General features: G+C 39.5%; 2 protein-coding genes across 5 annotated transcripts in view; one reads left to right on the top strand and one right to left on the bottom strand.

Moving 5' to 3' along the window:
* Positions 1-3,976: 3,976 nt before the first annotated feature.
* Positions 3,977-19,127, bottom strand: dhrs7cb (dehydrogenase/reductase 7Cb). Of its 2 annotated transcripts, none has more exons than XM_089121739.1 (7): positions 19,038-19,127; positions 15,515-15,668; positions 14,854-14,966; positions 8,575-8,785; positions 7,298-7,390; positions 6,459-6,629; positions 3,977-4,273 (listed from the first exon to the last, which is right to left on the bottom strand). In XM_089121739.1, the coding sequence occupies exons 2-7, from the start codon at positions 15,666-15,668 to the stop codon at positions 4,065-4,067; spliced, it is 951 nt and encodes a 316-aa protein (XP_088977865.1). In that variant the 5' UTR covers positions 19,038-19,127; the 3' UTR covers positions 3,977-4,064. The 2 variants fall into 2 exon arrangements, with proteins under 2 accessions (XP_088977865.1, XP_088977867.1); XM_089121741.1 differs by lacking the exon at positions 19,038-19,127 and adding an exon at positions 15,764-15,862.
* A 1,417-nt stretch (positions 19,128-20,544) lies between these two features.
* The window catches only part of mpripb (myosin phosphatase Rho interacting protein b), a 57,346-nt gene continuing 55,582 nt past the window's right edge, over positions 20,545-22,308 (top strand). The window contains exon 1 of one of the 3 annotated variants that reach the window (XM_089121742.1): positions 20,545-21,366. In XM_089121742.1, coding sequence (XP_088977868.1) covers positions 21,244-21,366 — 123 coding nt within the window. In that variant the 5' untranslated portion in view covers positions 20,545-21,243. The remainder of the gene's footprint in view (positions 21,367-22,308) is intronic. The other 2 variants (XM_039653683.2, XM_039653685.2) reach the window with 2 other exon arrangements.

Genomic DNA, 22,308 nt, shown 5'->3' on the forward strand with positions numbered 1-22,308 from the left:
TACATACCGGTGCATATGTCTATGCCGGTGTAACAGCTCAGTAATGGCGTCGCCACAAGATGGCAGCCTACACAAGTACGCTCGTCGGATTCGTCTATACATCCATCCAGTCATCCATACATCCACCCATCCAATAAAACAATCCATCCACCCACCCATCCATCCACCCATCCATCCATACATCACATCCATACATCCACCCATCCATACATCCACCCATCCATACATCCACCCATCCATACATCCATCCATACATCACATCCATCCATCCATACATCCACCCATCCATACATACATCACATCCATACATCCACCCATCCATACATACATCACATCCATCCATCCACCCATCCATACATCCATAAATCCACCCATCCATCCATACATCACATCCACCCATCCATCCATACATCACATCCATCCACCTATCCATACATCCATCCATCCATCCACCCATCCACCCATCCATACATCCATCCATACATCCATCCATACATCCATCCATCCATACATACATCACATCCACCCATCCATCCACCCATCCACCCATCCATACATACATCACATCCATCCATCAATAAATCCACCCATCCATTCATTCATCCATACATACATCAAATCCATCCATCCACCCATCCATCCATCCATCCAACCGAAAACGTTTGGTTGGTTATTTACACGACAGCGCCGTTGTAAAGTGCAAGTTTTGTAAAACGATACCGGTCTCGTCTCTGTGTAAACTACACAAATGTGAATGTGTGTAAATGGTGACATCATCATGCATGTGTGTGTCACATGTTCGGTCTATATCTTTGAAGGGTTTCTTTGCAAACGTCTTGCTGTAGTTGTGGTGAAGAACGCTTGGCTCAGCTAATAAACCAAGATCTGGTTCACAGACTCACAAATACATTTGTGTCACTTTCCAGCCGAATGTTAATGTTCACACATAAGGTGCGGTGAATTAGCATGATCCATTCAGCTGTCGGTGTGTGTGTGTGTGTGTGTGTGTGTGTGTGAGCGGGTCAGATCCCCGTGGAGTGAGTGACCCGTCGCATCAGGACTCGCGGAGGCCAGCTGGACTCAACTCCAGTCAAGGACCTTCTCATCCGCCAATTTACATAACAACATAACAGACTGTGTTCATTACAACGCTGCCGTGTGTGAGTGACGTGTGTGTGTGTGTGTGTGTGTGTGTGCCGTCAGGCATCTGACCTCTGTGTTTCATCAGCATCCTTCATGCGGGATTATTACTGCCTCAGAAGTGTATTACTCATCCTCAACAATGCTCTCTCACTGAAACACAGAAACACACACACAAACACACACACACACACACACACACTGAAACACAGAAACACACACTGAAACACACACAGGAACATATATTTTGATTTATGTTGAGCAAATGATCAAAGTTTTGAAAAATGAATGTTGAGTTAAAATTTTGGGTTAAAGTTTTTAAAAAAATGTGCATTTTGATCATTGATTGTGAGAGTTGTGAAAAATGACATCAAGGTTCTGAAAATATTAGCGAAGTGATTGTAAAAAACTCATGAATCACGCTGTGACAACATGCCCCGACAGCAGCACCGCACACACTCACACGGGGCACCCGGACTATAATACGCTTCTCAGCTCATTATAAACACTAAATCACTTTGAAAACAAAAACGTTGGCAAAAATATAAAGTCATAATATAAATATGTAGATCATTTATAAACAATTTACCAACAATACTAACATAAAAGTGCAGTTGACTGTCAATTAAATCATAATACAATAAGCCTTGTTCTCTGTGTTTGAAATATCCCTTATGTACGGCAATAACACAGTTACATTGTTTCGCGTGTATTATTGATATGATTTATGAAAGCCTGACACAGTGAGTTCAGTGCGCCTCATCAAGCACGTGTGTGTGTGTGTGTGTTTGTGTGTTGTTGAATGGTTGTGTGTGTCATTGATCCATCAGTGTGTGTTTGGCTCTAGCGCCCCCTGCAGGACAGCAGTGCTAGTGTTCCTCCGGTGGCCTGTAGGGGGCATGATGAGCCCTTCATAGTGCACAGGGACACTTCTGCCCTTGAGATGAGCATGAACTCTTCTGGATCAACACAAACGCACACAGTGACACGGATTTATAATATACACTGAAATAATGTCACAGCACAAGATTTATTGTTTACAGTACATCTGTATTTTTTGATTTTCAAAAGTTTATTTCAGGTAAAGAGTGTTGCATTAAATGCCCAGATTAAAAAAGCAGGCGAATTTTATTCTAAAATTCAAAAATTTCATCTAAAAATATAAAGAAATTTTATTTTAAAATTTTATTTTTAATTTTCAGATTTGAGGTCCTCTATCACACACACACACACACACAGTCTCACAGACACTCTCTCTCTCTTCTTTTAGACGAGTTTGAGTCAGAAATCTCCACAATAGCAGCTTTACACACACATTTTATTCCTATCTTCTGAAAGTTTGTTCATACATCATTCGCCTGATTTATATAACATGATTTTACGAATAGACCAATTAAGAACATGTATGCAAACGAGTGCATATTTAAACATAACATGTAGGAAAACATGAGATCTATCATTTAAAGGGGTGATCTAATGCCCTCTGATGTCCCCAGAGTGTGTGTGTGTGTGTGTGTGTGTGTGTGTGTGTGTGTGTGTGTGTGTGTGTGTGTGTGTGTGTGTGTGTGTGTGTGTGTGTGTGTGTGTGTGTGTGTGTGTGAGTGTGTGTTTACCTCAAAATACCCCACAGATATTAAAATGGTCGCTTTTTGAGGGTCCCTTTTTTGTGCCTGTTCCTTTAAATGCAAATGAGCTGCTGCTACCAACACAGTGGGTGGAGCTTCAAAAGCATGTGTGTGTGTGTGTGTGTGTGTGTGTGTGTGTGTGTGTGTGTGTGTGTGTGTGTATTTTCAGTGTGTGTCTGTGTGATAATAACTGTCTAATAACACACACTGAAATTTAATTTAAAAAAAACTTGTTAAGTTCAAACCGCAGTCAAAGATGGAGAGACAACATGTAGACAACATCTTAACAACATTTTAACGGTTAGTTGATGAGTTTATGCAGCTGATGTCGAGTTTACTACCTTCTAGCCATTGATTAGCATATTCTGTCATGATAATTTATAAATGTGTTCATGGGGGCGGGGCTTATGTAAATTTTAGGGTTAGTGATGTCACTACCACCCTGTTGTAGTCCTTAAAAAGCAATTACTGTAAAATAAATATCTCCCTTTGCTCTGAACTTTGAGCATTGTAATTTTGCAGATGTTGTTTATGCTCAAACAGCAACATTACACACTAACTAAATTTAGAAAAGTGAAATCCTAATGAACCGCCCCTTTATATCTTTCCTCTATTGACCTGTGGAGAGCCTAAGTCCCGCCCCTCCGCTTCCGGCTCATGGGACCTTATTTCGGAAAAAATATGAATGGTAGTCAATGGCGAGAGACAACTTATCTTTTTATTCCGTCTGAACTGTGCCCTCAGTTACACATATGATGTTTGTCAATTTAAAAGATAATTCTGAAAGTCAAAACCGTTGCAGTTTGTCATACAACAGAAGAGTAACATTTAGTTTTATGTGAAAATCGCTCTATGAACTACATCTCCCAGGAAGAGAAACAACGAGTGAGATCCGCTGCTCGTGTGTGTGTGTGGTGTCTGGTACAAAACACTCAGGTAGGACGGCGTAACGTTACGATTATAACGTAAGACTGTAGAAACAATGACAGACAATAGCCTCAGTAAAGTTAGCTTCATTCATTGAGAGAAAATGTGTTTGTAGTCTTTGTAATTACGTATTTTCACAGTCTTATACCTCAACGGGTTTTACATCAAACTGCGACTTTCTTTACTTTAAAATGGATCTTTTAAATTGACAAACATCATATGAGTAATTAAGAGCACAATTCAAACGAGATCAAAATATTTGTCTCTCGCCATTGTCTACCATACAATATTTTTCCAAAATAAGGTCCAGTGGTGGTCGACCGGAAGGGGAGGGGCTTAGGCTCTCTATTCCGTCCATTGCTCCTCATCCGTCTACTTGAGCTGCTCGGCCGCCCCGTCCCTCACGCCCGCGGACGCAACCGCGAAGAAGCATCCGGGCACCAGCGCGCGCGTGAGCAGCGCGAGCCACGGCACCGGGTGCGCGAGCAGCACCTCGCGCTTCTGCCGGTCCACCGTCCTCACGATCTCCCGCGCCAGACTCCCGGGACTCACGCCGTGGGTGTGCAGCCATCTGGAGATATCTGAAACACAGCGGGTCAATCGCGCTTTACCATTACACGACCAGAGGCTTTTGTTTTATAGTTTTTTACACACAAAATACACTCGAGAAACAAATCACAGTCAGTGACTTCATTCCCAAACACAGCCTTCATTTTTATTTCAGTTAGTTATTTTAGTCCATCGTCATGTTCTTAACTAGATGAAATAAAAATGTAGTTTTTTCTTTCTTTTTTCAGTTAATCACGATTCTGAACGAACTGAGAATCACGATTTAAAACAGAGATCACGATTCCCCTGGACGACTAAACAAAATAACATTCAAGAGTTTCTGACAAAATGTTAATTGCTGAGTCTATTAATTTAATTATTTTTTTAAATGATTCAATGTCTCATTCATAAATGTTTCCTTACTGGATGAATCAGTGTTTTTGAACGAATCTGAATGAATGAAACGAATGAATGATTCAATGACAAGTCACTTGTCTCCACCTACTGGTGAGGGGATGCAGTGACGTCACTTTCCCGTGGGAACGAGTGACTGGATTTAACAGGGGAAACTGCGAAAACGGAAGTAAAACAAACGAGTATCAGTTTAAACTAGCTTGGACTCGATATAGTTGTTAGACAAACTCGAACTAAAACATTTCAGACAAAAGCGCTCCATGATCGATATATAAAAAGTGTTTTTGTTCTGATGTTTTGAGAACGTTATTAAAGACCAGATAACTTTATATTATCGTTAGAAGAAGGTTATCTGATTAAGGATCCAAATCACGATTAAACTACACGTGTCTGATGGAGTCTGTGCTTCACACTGCTGATGCCAATAATAAACTAACAAACTGATCCTCTCATGAACATAAAATGACAAATAATTGGGTCTAATCAATACTTGTCAGAATTGAATACATTTAAACATTCTCTTGAATCGTCTGCTTTCTATTTTACCGCCTGAGCTTGTCGCAGTGCATTCTGGGATTGCATTTATTTTATTTTTTTTATAGATTAGGTTAATGTTTTCCAGGCCGTTGATTGTTCAAAACCTGCACAAATGTTCTGAACAAACATGATTTTTTTAAGCTAAAATTTTGTCATATAGCCTACCATTTTTTAGCGATTTGATTAATAAAACTTTTCTTTCTTTATTTTTTCCAGTTTTTCATGATTACTATATATATATATATATATATATATATAGATAGATAGATAGATAGATAGATAGATAGATAGATAGATAGATAGATAGATAGATAGATAGATATATTCATTATTTTCATTGAAGTATGCAGGAAAAATGTGTGAGTGTGTGTGTATATTGTGTATATATATATATATTGTGTATATATGTATATATATATATATATATATATATATAAATATATATTAGGGCTGTTCAGCAATTAATTGCAATTAATCGCATCCAAAATAAAAGTCTGTGTTTACATGATATATTTGTGTGTGCTGTACAGTATATAATTATTTTGTATATATAAATACACACACATGCATGTATATATTTAAGAAAATGTGTTATTCATACATAAAATATTTATATTTATATAATATAGATTATGTATTTATATATATATATACAGAATTTAAGCGCAAATAATTCTTAAATATATACATGCATGCATAGGTATTTATATATACAAAATAATTATATACAGCACACACAAATATATTATGTAAACACAGACTTTTATTTTGGATGCGATTAATCGCAATTAATTTTTGCACAGCCCTAATATATATATATAAAATAAAGAATTTTTAAGCGAGTTTTGAGGTCCTCCATCACACACTAACACTCTCTCTCTCACACACACACACACACACAATCTCTCTCTCTCTTCCAAAAACACAATATCAATCACACTTACGCTCTCTCACACACACACACTCTCACACGCATACACACACACACATTTTTTCTGCATACTTCACGGAAAATCATGAATCACTTCTAACTGCAACACTGTAATGATCCCTTATAATCTTGTTCACTGTGTTTTTGAAGGTGTGTATCCAACAGAAGGTGCGTGACTCAATTATTGTTCATTTTCAGCAAAGGTGTGTCCGGAACCAGGTGTACAAAAGGGTGGATTCCAGCATTTTTGCTTTACAAACTGAACGACTAAGTTCAGGTAATTGTGTGTTCCTGCTGCCACTCGACAGCGAGTCAGTGACGGACGCTTCACTCACAGGCCCAGAGGGGGTTGGTGGGCGGGGCTTTGGTGGGCGGGGCTTCGGTGGCCTCAGTGGGCGTGGCGTTGATGAAGGTGTGGCTGATGGTGCTGACGGAGATCCCGTACTCCTCCACCTCCGCTCTTAGACAGTCAAAGAACGCCTGGACCGCATGCTTGGAGGCAGCGTCTTCAACACACAGAAATCAAAATTGACCATTCTTTTTATTTTTATGGAATATTGCAGTGTTTATTAGAAATGATTGATTTGTGCACATCATTAATGTTCTTGATAATCTTAAATCAAAATAACAGCAAATTCTCTTCTCTGATGATGTGGGCGGGGCAACCTGTCACTCAAATGAGATCTACCAATAGTAAACCACCACCATCCAATCAACTCCACACAGACACAATCAAGCCCCGCCCACATTTGTTCTTGTTCCAGAAGCGTTTCACTCTAATCCAGCGTTTAATGTTGTTTATGTGTGTATGTGGCGTTTTTAATCTGCTTTAAGTTGATAAGTGGACAGCATTGCTGAGTATTTCCTCCTTAAAACTGCAGTGAACCAAAGACTTTGAAATCGCTGGTGTTTCTGACGTCACAAACCACCTTGTAACCAATCAGATCAACGTGTGATCGACAACCAGTGGATCTCTGAGTGACTCATTTGCATATTCATAGAATCGCGCATACTAAATGAGGCAAGGGTGTCGAGTTACATTCAAGATATTTTAAGGCAAGAAGAATGTTTTTCAAGGAAAAAACATTTTTGTGATCAAAGATGACTTTTAAGGGATACAGTGATCGACTACAGGAAGGAAAGACTCATGTGACGGTGTTTCAGTGACTCTCACAGCAGGTCCGGAACGGGAGAGCCAGTTTCCCCTGGATGCTGTTGACCAACACAAACTGACCCGTCCGTCTAGTGATCATCAACGGCAGGACGCCTGCAACAAACAAGCAACTCGTTTTATCATCATTCCACCAATAAATCAAGGCCACGTTCATCCACTGTAAAAAAAAATCGGATAAATTTACGGTTAAAAAACGGCAGGTGTGTTTGCTAGAAATTTACTGTAAAAATACGGTAGCTACATTTTAGGTTTTACAGACGTAACTTAAATTTACTGTATTAAAAAAAACTTCTATCTGATATAATGTTTATTTACAGTTCTATTGAAATATTAATATCTCTTTTGTACCATTGTAATACGTAGACTGACAACCACCAATCACAGTGGAGATGTGAGTCACATGATCACTACTAACAGATTTTCCACTTGTAAGTTATTATTAATATATAGACTAAACACCATCATGGTAACACACATGGTCAATTTTAAATCGTTCATATTTCACTTCCAAAACTTGTAAATTTAACAGTATTTTACTGTAAAATAACATAATGTATTTGGTTAGATCTATCGCAGTTATTCACCATAAACTTTCTGTTAACCAATTAACAGTTTATCACCATAGCATTTTATTTATTTATTATCATCCAAGATGTCCATGTCTTTCTTTCTTCAGTCGAAAAGAAATTAAGGTTTTTGATGAAAACATTCCAGGATTTTCTCCATATTATGGACTTCAATGGGGTCCAAACGGTTTAAGGTCCAAAAGACAGTTTCAGTGCAAACTACAAACTGTTCAAAGGGCTTTAAACGATTCCAGACGATGAATAAGGGTCTTATCAAGGACCCTTCGAGTCACAACTTGAAAAAAGATTTGTTCATTTTGATGAACAGTAGAGTCACGAACGCGTGTCACAGAACAGAGCAAGGCGAGCATTTGAGCTTATAAAACTTAAACTTTGTTGTTTATTTATAAAATGAGTGATCGTTTCGCTTGATAAGACCCTTATTCATCGTCTGGAGTCGTTTAAAGCCCTTTGAACAGTTTGTAGTTTGCACTGAAACTGTCTTTTGGACCTTGAACCGTTTGGACCCCATTGAAGTCCATTATATGGAGAAAATCCTGGAACGTTTTCATCAAAAACCTTAATTTCTTTTCGACTGAAGAGAGAAAGACATGGACATCTTGGATGACACGGGGGCGAGTAAATTATCAGCAAAAGTTTTTTTTTAAAGTGAACTACTCCTTTAAATCCCGATCATGTTCTGCAGTGTACCTTTGGCCAGCGTGATGGGCCCGAAGTAGTTGACGTCCATGACGGTTTTGTCCATCTCTAGGGAGAGATCCTGCACGGGTGCTTTGACCTTCATGCTGCTGTTGCAGATCAGCACGTCCACACACCCGTAACACTCGCAGATCTCCGCGATCGAGTCCGACAGGCTCTCCGTATCGCTGAAGTCCAGCAGAACCAGCTTCGGTGTGAAGGTCTGCGGAACCGGGAGGACGGATAGAAGGAAACCAGATTATCTTTCAATTATCTTTGGGGTCAGTAATAAAAGAAATAAAAATTTCAATTACAAATTACAATTTAAAATAGAAAACAGTCCACATTATTTCACAATATTAATGTTTTTACTATATTTTTGATCAAATAAAAGACTTTAGAAGCAACTTCTTTCAAAAACATTAAAAAATATTACCAATCCCAAACTTTAATCCCAAATATATATAGTAAACTTTAAAAAAGGAAAATACTTATTTTTGTAAATATTTATATATCTTTACTGCACCAACATTATTTTCTGCTGTGTTCTTTATCATATTAGCCTAGCAGTGAGTGCTTTTAATGATTAATGTCTTTATAGACTGCAGTCATAATTTAATAGGTTTGACTTTTTAATAGCATTTGAAAGTGTAACCATTGCTCGTGGCAGTATGTGATTTTGGCTAAATAAATGGTTAACATGTTGTTTGTGATGCAGCGGAGAGGAACAGCATTTCAAGAGACTCGTGGACATTCAGCTGTCAGGAAATCCTGCTATTGTTCATGACAGAGAAAGAAATGCTGACAGAGACACAGACACGGTTTGAACTAGAAAAACCCTGAAAGTGAAGAGACTGCATGATCAAAGTGAGAATGTGAAGCCGTTCTGATGTTTAAGGGTTAGTTCACCCAAAAATGATTCACTAACACTGAAGCCATCTTAGATTTATATGACATTCTTCTTTCAGATGAATACAATCAGAGTTACATTAAAAGTTCATCTATCCACCATAAAAGTGCATCTATCCTCATAAAAGTGCATCTGTCCATTATAAAAGTGCATCTGTCCATCATAAAAGTGCATCTGTCCATCATAAAAGTGCATCTGTCCATCATAAAAGTGCATCTATCCATCATAAAAGTGCATCTGCCCATCATAAAAGTGCATCTATCCATCATAAAAGTGCATCTGTCCATCTTAAAAGTGCATCTATCCATCATAAAAGTGCATCTGTCCATCATAAAAGTGCATCTGTCCATCTTAAAAGTGCATCTATCCATCATAAAAGTGCATCTGTCCATTATAAAAGTGCATCTATCCATCATAAAAGTGCATCTATCCATAATAAAAGTGCATCTGTCCATCTTAAAAGTGCATCTATCCATCATAAAAGTGCATCTGTCCATCATAAAAGTGCATCTATCCATCATAAAAGTGCATCTGTCCATCATAAAAGTGCATCTATCCATCATAAAAGTGCATCTGTCCATCATAAAAGTGCATCTGTCCATCTTAAAAGTGCATCTGTCCATCTTAAAAGTGCATCTATCCATCATAAAAGTGCATCTGTCCATCATAAAAGTGCATCTGTCCATCTTAAAAGTGCATCTATCCATCATAAAAGTGCATCTGTCCATCATAAAAGTGCATCTGTCCATCTTAAAAGTGCATCTATCCATCATAAAAGTGCATCTGTCCATCATAAAAGTGCATCTATCCATCATAAAAGTGCATCTGTCCATCATAAAAGTGCATCTATCCATCATAAAAGTGCATCTGTCCATCATAAAAGTGCATCTGTCCATCTTAAAAGTGCATCTGTCCATCTTAAAAGTGCATCTATCCATCATAAAAGTGCATCTGTCCATCGTAAAAGTGCATCTGTCCATCATAAAAGTGCATCTGTCCATCTTAAAAGTGCATCTATCCATCATAAAAGTGCATCTGTCCATCATAAAAGTGCATCTGTCCATCTTAAAAGTGCATCTATCCATCATAAAAGTGCATCTGTCCATCATAAAAGTGCATCTGTCCATCTTAAAAGTGCATCTATCCATCATAAAAGTGCATCTGTCCATTATAAAAGTGCATCTATCCATCATAAAAGTGCATCTATCCATAATAAAAGTGCATCTGTCCATCATAAAAGTGCATCTATCCATCATAAAAGTGCATCTGCCCATCATAAAATTGCATCTATCCATCTTAAAAGTGCATCTATCCATCATAAAAGTGCATCTGTCCATCATAAAAGTGCATCTGTCCATCTTAAAAGTGCATCTATCCATCATAAAAGTGCATCTATCCATCATAAAAGTGCATCCATCCATCATAAAAGTGCATCTATCCATCATAAAAGTGCATCTATCCATCATAAAAGTGCATCTATCCATCATAAAAGTGCATCTATCATCATAAAAGTGCATCTATCATCAAAAGTGCATCTTAGACTTAGACTTAGACTTAGACTTATCTTTATTAATCCTTAGGGATGACTCCCAAAAGGAAATTGAAAATTCCAGCAGCAGTTTTAGCAAGAAAAGAGAAGGAGAATAAACAGTAGACAGTACAAACAACAAAATTAACAATAATAATAATAGTCAAAAAATCAACAAAAAGAAAAAAAGACCATTAAAAAGTGTAAGTATTGAGTCCAGTATTAAAGTGCTAGAGCGATAAAGTAAAGTGACCAGGCATTAATGCAAGTCCAGATAGATATATATGTATTTATATATATTATCCTATCGTCCTCTCTACCCTATTTCCTCCTCCCCCCTAATGAGGAGTTGTAGAGTCTGATGGCATGAGGAACAAAGGAGTCCTTCAGTCTGTTTGTCCGGCACTTGGGAAGGAGCAGCCGTCCACTGAACCGGCTCCTCTGGTTACTGATGATGGTGTGCAGGGGGTGGCTGGCATTATTAATAATGTCCAGCAGTTTGTCCAGTATCCTTCTCTCTGCCACCATCACCATTGAATCCAGTTTCATGCCGATCACAGAGCCGGCCCGCCTGATCAGTTTATCCAGCCTATTGGTGTCCTTCTTGGATATGCTGCCCCCCCAGCACACCACAGTGTAGAAGAGGACACTGGTAACCACAGACTGATAAAACATACACAGCAATTTGCTGCAGATGTTAAAAGAGCGCAGTCTCCTCAGGAAATACAGCCTGCTCTGTGTCTTCCTGTACAGATGGCTTGTGTGTGTTGTCCAGTCCAGTTTGTTATCCAGCCACAATCCGAGGTATTTGTATGATTTGACTGCCTGCACCTCAACTCCTTCCAGCAGGACCGGTTGCGGATCTGATCTGGACCTCCCAAAGTCAACGACCAGCTCCTTTGTCTTAGTGGTGTTGAGCTGTAGGCAGTTAGTGCGACACCAGAGAGCAAAGTCCCCCACCAGACTCCTATACTCCTCCTCCCTATCACCCTTAATGCACCCAACAATGGCTGTGTCATCTGCATACCTCTGTATATGACACAGCTCCGAATTGTAACAAAAGTCCGAGGTGTACAGGGTGAAGAGAAGAGGGGCCAGCACTGTGCCCTGAGGGGCTCCAGTGCTACTGACCACGGTGTCAGACATGATGTCCTTCAGCCTGACATACTGTGGCCTGTCCGTGAGGTAATCTCTGATCCAGTCTACCAGAAAGTGGTCCACTCCCATCCTGACCAGTTTGTCCCGAAGTATGGGTGGCTGGATGGTATTGAAGGCACTGGAGAAGTCCAAAAAAAGTATCCTCACTGTGCCTTTCCCCTTATCCAGATGGGAGTGGATCCGATGTAACATGTAAAGGATGGCATCCTCCACACCAACCTTTGGCTGGTATGCAAACTGCAGGCGATCCTCGGCGTGCTGCACCTGGGGTCTGAGGAGGCTGAGGAGGAGCCGCTCAAATGTCTTCATCAGGTGTGAAGTGAGTGCCACCGGTCGAAAGTCATTCAGCTCGCTTGGCCTGTTCTTCTTGGGAACTGGAACGATGCAGGATGTCTTCCAGAGGGTAGGCACTCTCCCTAGCTGTAGGCTGAGGTTGAAGATCCGCTGGAGCGGCTCCCCCAGCTCAGCAGCACAGGTCTTCAGCAGTCTCGGACACACTTTATCCGGGCCCGCAGCCTTCCTGGGCCGGAGCCTCCTCAGCTGTTCCCTGACCTGGTCTGTGGTGATGTGAGGCGGGGATTGTACTGATAAGGGTGGGGGTGATGTGGTGTTGGTAGAAAAATGTGTAAAGGAGGAGGGTATTGCAAAGTCGGAGGGGAGGTGTGTAGACTGGGGTATAGTGGTATCAGGGGAGAAGTGTGTAGGGGGAAGAAGACATTGCTGTGGTGGGGGTGAGGGTGAGGGTTGGGGGGACAAGGGCATGAGCTGGTTAAACCTATTAAAGAAGTCATTCAGCTCATTGGCCATCTCCATTGTCCCTCCCATAGTTTTTGTCTTTGTGTTATGACCTGTGATAGTCCTCACGCCATCCCAGACCTCCCTCATGTTGTTCTCCCTCAGTTTCTCCTCCACTTTCCTCCTGTAATTGTCCTTAGCTTCCTTCACACAATGTTTCACCTCCCGTTGTGCTGTCCTCATGGCCTCCCTGTCCCCGCTCCTGAAGGCAGCCTTCTTCCTGTTAAGGACAGCCTTGACCTCTCGTGTTACCCATGGCTTGTTATTAGGGTAACAACGGACAGTCTTGATGGGGGAGACCACGTCTGCACAGAAGTTCAGGTAGTCCGTCAGACAATGTGTCATCCCCTCTATGTCCTCTCCGTGCGAGTCGATCAACACATCCCAGTCTGTAATGTTGTAGCAGTCTCTCAGGGCACTTTCAATCTCAGGGGTCCACCTCCTACTAGTACGAGTTGTTACTGGTTGTCTTTGGACCATGGGAGTGTATAGTGGCTGTAAATAAACCAGGTTGTGATCAGACTTCCCCAATGGGGGAAGGGGGGTCGCTCTGTATGCATTCCTCACATTAGCATACATGAGATCAATAGTCCTGTTGTTTCTTGTTGGACAATCTACAACCTGGTGAAAAACAGCCAAAGTAGAGTCCAAAGTTACGTGATTAAAATCCCCTGAGATGATCATAAAGGCCTCAGGGTGCTGTGTCTGCAGCACTGCTGTGACGGAGTGGATCTTCTCACAAGCAGCGTCTGCGTCCGCTCTCGGAGGGATGTAAACACAGAGCGTGATCACATGACTGAACTCCCTCGGCAGATAATATGGCCGCAGGCTAACGGCTAGCAGCTCGAGGTCCCGGCAACATGAGGATGTTTTTACGGAAATATGTCCTGGGTTACACCAGCGGTTGTTAACATACATAATGAGTCCTCCACCTTTGCTTTTTCCACTTGCCTGTGTGTCTCTATCAGCTCTCACAGCAGTGAATCCAAGCAGGTCCACATTAGCATCTGGTACAAGATGGTTTAGCCATGTCTCCGTGAAGATGAACAAGCTGATCTCACGGTAAATCCGCTGATTGTTCAACGCGGACAGCTCGTCGATTTTATTTGGCAGCGAGTTCACGTTCCCCATGATTACGGAGGGAATTGATGGCTTATAGCGCTTCCGATTCTCCACTTGCTCGGCCTTTAGCTTAGCCCCGGCCTTGCAGCCCCTGGGTCTCCTCCTCAGTTCCGCCGGTATAGAGTGCCGTATCCCGGCTCGTCCTTTCGTGCGCAGAGCCAGCAATTCCTCCCTTGAGTGAGTGAGAAAGCTAACTCCTGGATGCATTTTAAGATCGGAAATATCCATAGGATAAATAGAGCACTTTCTTCGCGAGAAAATTTAAAAATGAATAAATAAATAAATAAGGAAAAAAGTAAATATAAAGCACTAAAAAGAGCTAAAAAGAGCTAAAAGAGCTAAAAACTGAGGAGCTACCGGAGAGGCAGCCGTCTGCCACAGCGCCACAGAAGCCACAGGTTCAATAGAAAGAGAGGTTTGCGTGTGTGTTTCGCTCCGTCCAGTGTGTCCATCATAAAAGTGCATCTGTCATCATAAAAGTGCATCTGTCCATCATAAAGTGCTCCACAGGCTCCAGGGGTTCATAGAGGCCTTCTGAAGGCCTTCATGCGTTTGTATAAGAAAAATAACTTGCTTCCGGCCAAATGAACATACGGATTCCACTAAGTCTAAGCCCAACTTGGAAGAGCCAGGACATTTTTTAATATAACTCTGATTGTATTCATCTGAAGAAGAATGTCTACACCTAGGATGAGGGTGAGCAAATCATGGACTAATTTTCATTTTTGGATGAACTATCCCTGTAAGATTGAGTTCTGTGCTGTACTGTCATACTCACTTTACTGGGGTCTGATCCACTGCTCAGCGAATCGTACAGAGACTCGAGCTTGTCCCAGCTGGGCCCGCACAGAACCAGCCTCGCCCCGCCGGCGTGGAACAGTCTGGCACACTCTGAACAACACCAGACCGACACCAGACCAACATACAGATCAACACCAAACCAACACCAGACCGAGACACAGACCGACACCAGACCAACACACAGTCAATCAGAGGAGAAACACTGGAGAACACAGAGCAGACACTCAAATAAAAACTGAAGCCATTGGTTCCCCGGTCAGCAACTGGTGTGGGCCCAGATCCATGTGGATTCCACATGTACCGGATATGGGCTGGATCTGGGCCGACACTAGTTGATGTCTGGGTCTAATTTACTTTAGATTTCAGATCCATGTGTCTCTATTTTAAAAAAAGATTAAACTTCTGTTGCTCCAAAGCATTCAAGGTTTATGACCGTTATCATAAATCTTCAATCAATGCTCAAAAAGTGAAGAAATGGATTAGCTACGGCACAAATATAATTTAGTACAGTAAAATCCCCTAAAAATAGAAAACATTAAATAAGACACATTGTCAAACTAAAATATAGTAAATATTATACTGGCTTTGTTGAATTCTGTGGTGAATAAGTGATTAATCGAGTGTTAATGAACCATTACCACTTCCCATCCCGGACACGGCGTCGGTGATCACCACCACTCGGTTCCGCACCGTGGACTTGGACATGAAGCGCATGACCTCGTTGTAGAGGTAGTAGAGTCCGGCGAACAGCACGATCAGCAGCGGCAGCACCATGACGGACGGGACACCCATCTGCGGGACACACACAACACAGTCCTGAAGCCATGCAGGGCATTACACTTTATAATGTGGGTATAGGCCTATATGGAAAATTAAAGTTCTCTTACGAGAGGTTCTCTCGTATTGCATAAGTTGCTTACGCTACGGGTAAAACCAGAGCCCGTCTAACGGAGAGCCTCGGCACTTCCTATTAGCCCTATTGTGGATCATCTTGGCTGCAGTTCCATCAGAATTCCACTGGGGGTGATCACGGGCGAGAGCAGAATGAATGGGAGTCTATGGGGCTAAACGGCTAAATGTGTCTCTTTCACCTGCTTGTCGTTAAATTAACATCGATTTTATTGTTGATTCCGCACGTTCAATATAGACTATAGGCCAAAAGTCGAATGAACGAGTACTTATGTCCTTTTGATTTCTTACAGGTTAGGCCGTTGTTGGCCGGATCACGCTAGCATTCTGCTATTGTGTGACATCATCACAGTTTTAGAACAGATAAGTGAACTTAAAAATGCAATTTTCAGCTGAGTGTATTATCTTAGCCCTCCCTTTTGAATGCAACTTTCAAATTACTTGACAAAAAATGACATCCTGAGAAAAGTGGATTTCTGGGGGTGAAACCCCATTGACTCCCATTCATTCTGCACTCGACCGCGAGCGCCCCCGCATGGACAGAGACGCGTTACTGCAGCCGGTCCAGAACCCGGAAGTAACCAGCCAGTGCCGATTCTCTTCAATTAGACATTCTCTGGTAAAACCATCTTTTATCGAGATATTGAAGCCAAAACATGATCCTTAATTTTTCATATTTTGTCAACGCAGTGCAGCAGACCTAGAGCAGGCTATCTTGCGTGCCCATTGGCTGCCCTGCGGTAAATGCTGCAGCCTCACGTGTGATGTCACGCCCAATGAGGGCCCTCTACGCATCACAGCCCGCCAAAATGGGGGGTGGCTTAGCGTATAAAAGTCAGGCTCGCGAGCTGCATCACTGATTTCATCATCTACAGCGAAGTTTAGAGAGAAGCCATCCGCCGCCGAAACTAGCGACCAGCACGCAGAGGAAAGTGCCTGAAGAAGCCAGCCGTCTACGTCACCTTCAGTCCTCTGTGCCTGCTACGCTATTTGGCGTCGAGTATCCTTTTTTAGTGAGTCCATCCTGGATTAGTGGGCTGCGTACACTGTGAAGCACCTCCACTGTCGACCCTGCGGGCTCAACTCGAAGCCTTCACCTTGTATTTATTTATACATAGTACATGTTTATTTATTTTACTCCAGATCCCATCTTAATGTATATTTCTCTGAATTTTATGCTTTGGAAAATTATGATTATGTTTATGATTATTATTTATGATGACACACTAAGACAAAAGGTCATAAAAGTCATGACTTTTATCATAATCATGACATAAAAATGATAACTTAGACACTTATGACATGTAAAAGTCAAATTTATGACATAAGCAGAAAGAAAGTCATAATTATTACAATAAATCGAAATTATGACTTGCTAAGTAATGTGACGTGAAGTATTATTATAAGTCATATTATGACATAAAAAATCTAAATTACGAAATACAAAGTTATTATGAGAAAAGAAGTATTTAAAATAACTTAAATAGTCCTAATTATAACATAAAAAGTAAAAATTATATCATGCAAAGTTAATAAGATGAGACAACATTTCGAAATTATGTCTTAAAAAGTCGATTTTTACTTTTTAAAAGTCTTGCTAAAATTGAATTGCTAAATTATATTCATGAGATCAAAAGTGAACTTATATGATTTCAAAAGTAAATTATGACATAAAAGTCGAGATTATGTCACAAAAAGTCAGAATTGTGAGAAATTATGACTTGCTAAGCAATATGACTTGTGAAGTATTATTATGACTTTTAAGTCATATATGAGATGAAAAGTGAAATTATGACATAAAAAGTCAAAATTATGAAAAAGGTTGACTTAAAAAGTCATATTGTCACATTTGAAAGTTGAGAATGACTTAAATAGTCATTATTAAAACATAAAATCTTAAAATTATTAAGGAATGAACTACTAGCCCAATGAATGCTGTGATGATGCATCATTATTTCTAAAGGCTACATTTAAAGAGACGGTTCACCCAAAAATGAAAATCCAGTCATCATTTGTTCTGTTTTAAAGACGATCCTTCAGAAGAACTCAATCAGTGACTTTCAGTGCATCTTTTGTCAATGCCACGTTAAAGTTAAAAGATATTCAGTATTATTATGGATTTGATGAGAATTTGAACTGAATCATGACACTCTTGTCTTCAAGAGCTGCCTATATAGCGGAAACGAATTAATTTCACAATTATTGAACTATTAAACTGAATTGATCTGAACAATGACACTATTGTCTTTTTAGTGCTTCTTTACAGTAACTTTGTCTCATTTGATGAAGTTTGCATCATTGATTCTGTTACTTTTCTGTTTATTACTGTAAAGCTGCTTTGAAACCATATTGTTTAAAGCATTATTGAAATAATTACTTGACTAACAAGGTTCATTACTAACATACCCATAATTTGTAACAGTATTTATTAATCTTTGTTAATGTTAGTTAATAATAATCCAGCTGTTCATTGTGTGTTCATGTTAGTTCACAGTGCAGTAACTACACTCTAAAAAATGCTGGGTTGTTTTAACCCAACTTTGGGTCAAATATGGACTAACCCAGCCGTTGGGTTAAATTTTTACATAACATTTTTAACCCAACATTTCGGGTTTGTCCATATTTGACCCAAAATTGGGTTAAAACAACCCAGCATTTTTTAGAGTGTAATGTTAACTAATACAACTTTGGATTTTAATAACGTATTAGTGTTGAAATTAATATTACCTAAGATTAATAAAAGCTGTAGAAGTATTGTCCATTATTATAGTGCATGTTCACTAATGCTCCTTATTGTAATACACTAAAGTGAAGGGCTTTATGTTTCTGTCTCATGTGCATTAATATATATAAACAACACGATTCTGAATGTTGACCAAGTGCCTCAACATGAAATGCTTTTGTCTTGAGAAATGATTGTTAACAATCACAAAAAGCTGAACAGATCTGATGATCTGTATATAGAGTAGCGTGTGTCAATATTCCCAGGGTCTGAGACATGCTCTATAAATATCACTGACACTCGACACAGAAGAAGCTCATATTTGGACATGTGTGAAGGAATAATGTTCCTCATTGTTGCATGTCATGATTTAACCAACAAGCTGCATTTAAACACAACATTTCAGTCCAACACAAGCAGCAGGCACAGGTTACAATGCGGATATATATACATATAAATATATATATATATAGTGTGAACCGCAGGAAGCCTCAGGCGAGCGTAATCTGTGTAATTCTCAGTGTACTTACAGTGAGCGTAAAGAGTTAAACCAGAGTTCAGTGCAAATGTGTGTTGCTTTCCTGTAACCGACTGAAGCCCGTCGTCCTCCTTCATTCAGTCGGGAAACTCTCTTTTAATAGCTTGTATGTGTGTGTGTGTGTGTGTGTGTGTGTGTGTGTGTGTGTGTGTGTGTGTGTGTGTGTGTGTGTGTGTGTGTGTGTGTGTGTGTGTGTGTGTGTGTGTGTGTGAGAGTGTGAACACTGAAGGCATGTAGAGAGGCATCTCACACACATCTCTCTCTCTCACACACACACACACACACACACACACTGACTTCATGAAACACATTATTTCAGGCTGTCCTTCAAAAACATTAGTGTTATGGCTAGGAGTTTGGTTTTTTTTTATTGATAATGCATATGCACAATATTGTTAAATGCATATTAATTATATATATATATACGGGTTTCAAAGGATTGCCAAGTCAAACATCTTTTTCCAGCAAAATGTATTCTTGAATGGAACTCAATAAAGATCAAACCATTTTAAATAGGAATTAATGTTCAATTTAATGTTTTGAAAATGCATGCATCAAGTACTTTATAATAAGAAATACTTCATCAAATTTTATATTGTATTGAAATGACTGATGTGAATGTGTGTATCTGCAAAGATGGAGTTTTGTGACAATGTTTTCTTTATAGAAAGTAAAAGTTTCCATTTTCGATTTGCATAATTATATATTTTTTTCTTTTTAACTCCAGATCTCATCTTAATGTATATTCCTCTGAATTTTACACTTTGGTAAATCATAATTATGAGACAAAAAATTGAAAATAGCTACAGGTATGACTTGAAAAGTCATAATCATGACAGAAATTATTATGGTCAGTCAGATTTATGAGACAAAAAGTATAAATTTGACTTAAATAGTCCTAATTATAACATAAAAAGTAAAAATTATATAATGCAAAGTCAATATTATGAGACAAAACTTTGATATTAGCTACAGATATGACTTAGAAAGTCAATCATGGCATATAAAATTGAAATTATGACAAAAAGTAGAAATTATGACTGGAGTCATACTTATGTAAAAAGATTTTTAATTTTGACACAAAAATCGAAATTATATAACGCTGGAATTAATTATGAGACAAAAAGTCGAAAGTATGACTTTAAAAAAAATCAATTGTGACAAAAAAAGTCAAAATTATGACATAAAAAGTAGAAAGTATGATTTAAAAATCCATAGTTCTGACAAAAAAAATCGAAATTATGACTTGCTAAGTTAGATGAAAAGTGAAATTATGACAAAATAAAAAGCCATAATTTTTCGATTTTTTAAATTTCACATACTTAGGATTTAGTATGTCATAATTTCAACGTTTTCCTCATAATTAAAATGTGTATGTCATATTCGTGACTTTTGAGGGAACATTCCTCCATGCTCCCTCAGTAGGGGCCACAGGGTGGATATCTCCAATATCTCGAGATCAGTCCTGCTCTCGCGCTCCGAACTCTCGCGAGATCAGAAGAAATTCCAGCAGCGGCTCGCGACCTCCCTCCATTGGGAAAGCTCGAGCGCGGCTGAGGGGAGAGAAAACAGACCCTGTTCGCCCTGGAAAAGCCTTCAAACCAGGCGTTTATCGCAGACCATGGAGCCGTAACGTCTGAGAGAAGACATGTACGGAACCGGAGGAGGATAAAATGTCAGGTTCACCGAACAGAGGGATTTTTAAAGCTCCGCTAAACGAGCAGCGGGAGAGGCTTGATTATTAGCGAGCTAACTGACGCTAACTAACGTTAAACTTCGAGCCGGAGAGAGAATTTGCCTTTGGGATTAAAAACCAGGATATACCTCCAGTTTTTCCTTTTTTTCCATCACCTCCTAGAACATCCAGTTTAATTTTCGCTGAGGAACACGTGAAATAATCGCTTTGTTTACCGCTTGCACAATTCCAGCATTGATTCGCGCAGAAATGAGATTAGAGAGTCGCTTTGTGAGGCAGGCCATGAACCCAACCACATCATTACCCAGAGATCTGCTTATATAAACTACACGTTCTGCTGCTGCTGCTGTTGGACTAGTCCGCAAAGACGGGAGATATCGAGGTGTAAAAAAAGCTGCTGATCATGATTTGCGTGTCAAGAATCGGATGAAAGAGCATCGGGATTATTACGGTCTTCTTGTCGCTGTTGGGATTTTGAGACGCGCACAAACACAGGAATACGATGTCGAGTGCGAAGGAAAACACGTGTAGGAAATTTCAAGCGAACATTTTCAACAAAAGCAAATGTCAGAACTGCTTCAAGCCTCGAGAACTGCATCTGCTGACGGACCAGGATCTCAATCAGGTGTGAACGCGTTTCAGTCACTCGCTTCACTTCGAATTCTCTCTGTGAACAAGCGAATTATGGAAGCCCGTATTAGAAAATAGTTCATATTTATGAAACAGTGACATACTAATATGAATAGGAGATAAAAATTCGAAGTGTTTTTTATTCGAAATTTAACTGAATTTCTGTGATAATCTCACAATTATGGCAGTAAAAATATGACAATTTAGATTTGTCATAATTAGATGAAAATGGTTCGATATGGTAACATAGGAAATCGAAATTCTCATACATTGACTTATCTTAATTTCAACTTTTCTCATGACTTCATTTTAATTGTGATTAGTAAGGCATCATTTCGACTATTATCTCAATTATTATTACTCACAATATGTCAATTTCATCTCATAATTATGAATTGTCAATTTCGACTATAATCTCATAATTGTGACTTGTGGCAGAAAGAAATCGGTGAAAATGATAATTTGGTAAAATGCAGTAGTGATCATGTTTGCAGTGAAACTGATTATTGATTTCATTAGCTGACAGCTCTTTATTGATCAGTTTGCAGTCACCACTAATCAGCCTTTTGCTAAATCAACAACACCCCGTTTTGTTTAGAAAGGGTTTGGCCTAGTGTGTCATGACAGGGATTGACACAAGGCTTTTTACTGTAAAGGAAAATATGTTATTTATTTACCCAATATATTTAGTCTATTTGAGTATTCTGTTGTGGCTTGGAACGTTTGGAACATTGTATCAGCCAATCAGGAGCCAGCAGAGCTCCACTCCTGAGTTCTGATTGGTCAGAACCACGTTCCATTCTTGCGAAAATTCCAATCTCTGCTTATTTTCGAACTATATCTTCTAGTGTATTAATCTATTATTAGCCTAATTTGTTAAAGATAGTAAAGTTTTTTAATTAAAAGAAAATATGTTTAATATTGTGTAAACGTAACC

Source organism: Pimephales promelas, chromosome 17 (genome assembly GCF_988280905.1).
Source record: "Pimephales promelas chromosome 17, fPimPro1.hap1.1, whole genome shotgun sequence".
Lineage (NCBI taxonomy): Eukaryota > Metazoa > Chordata > Actinopteri > Cypriniformes > Leuciscidae > Pimephales > Pimephales promelas.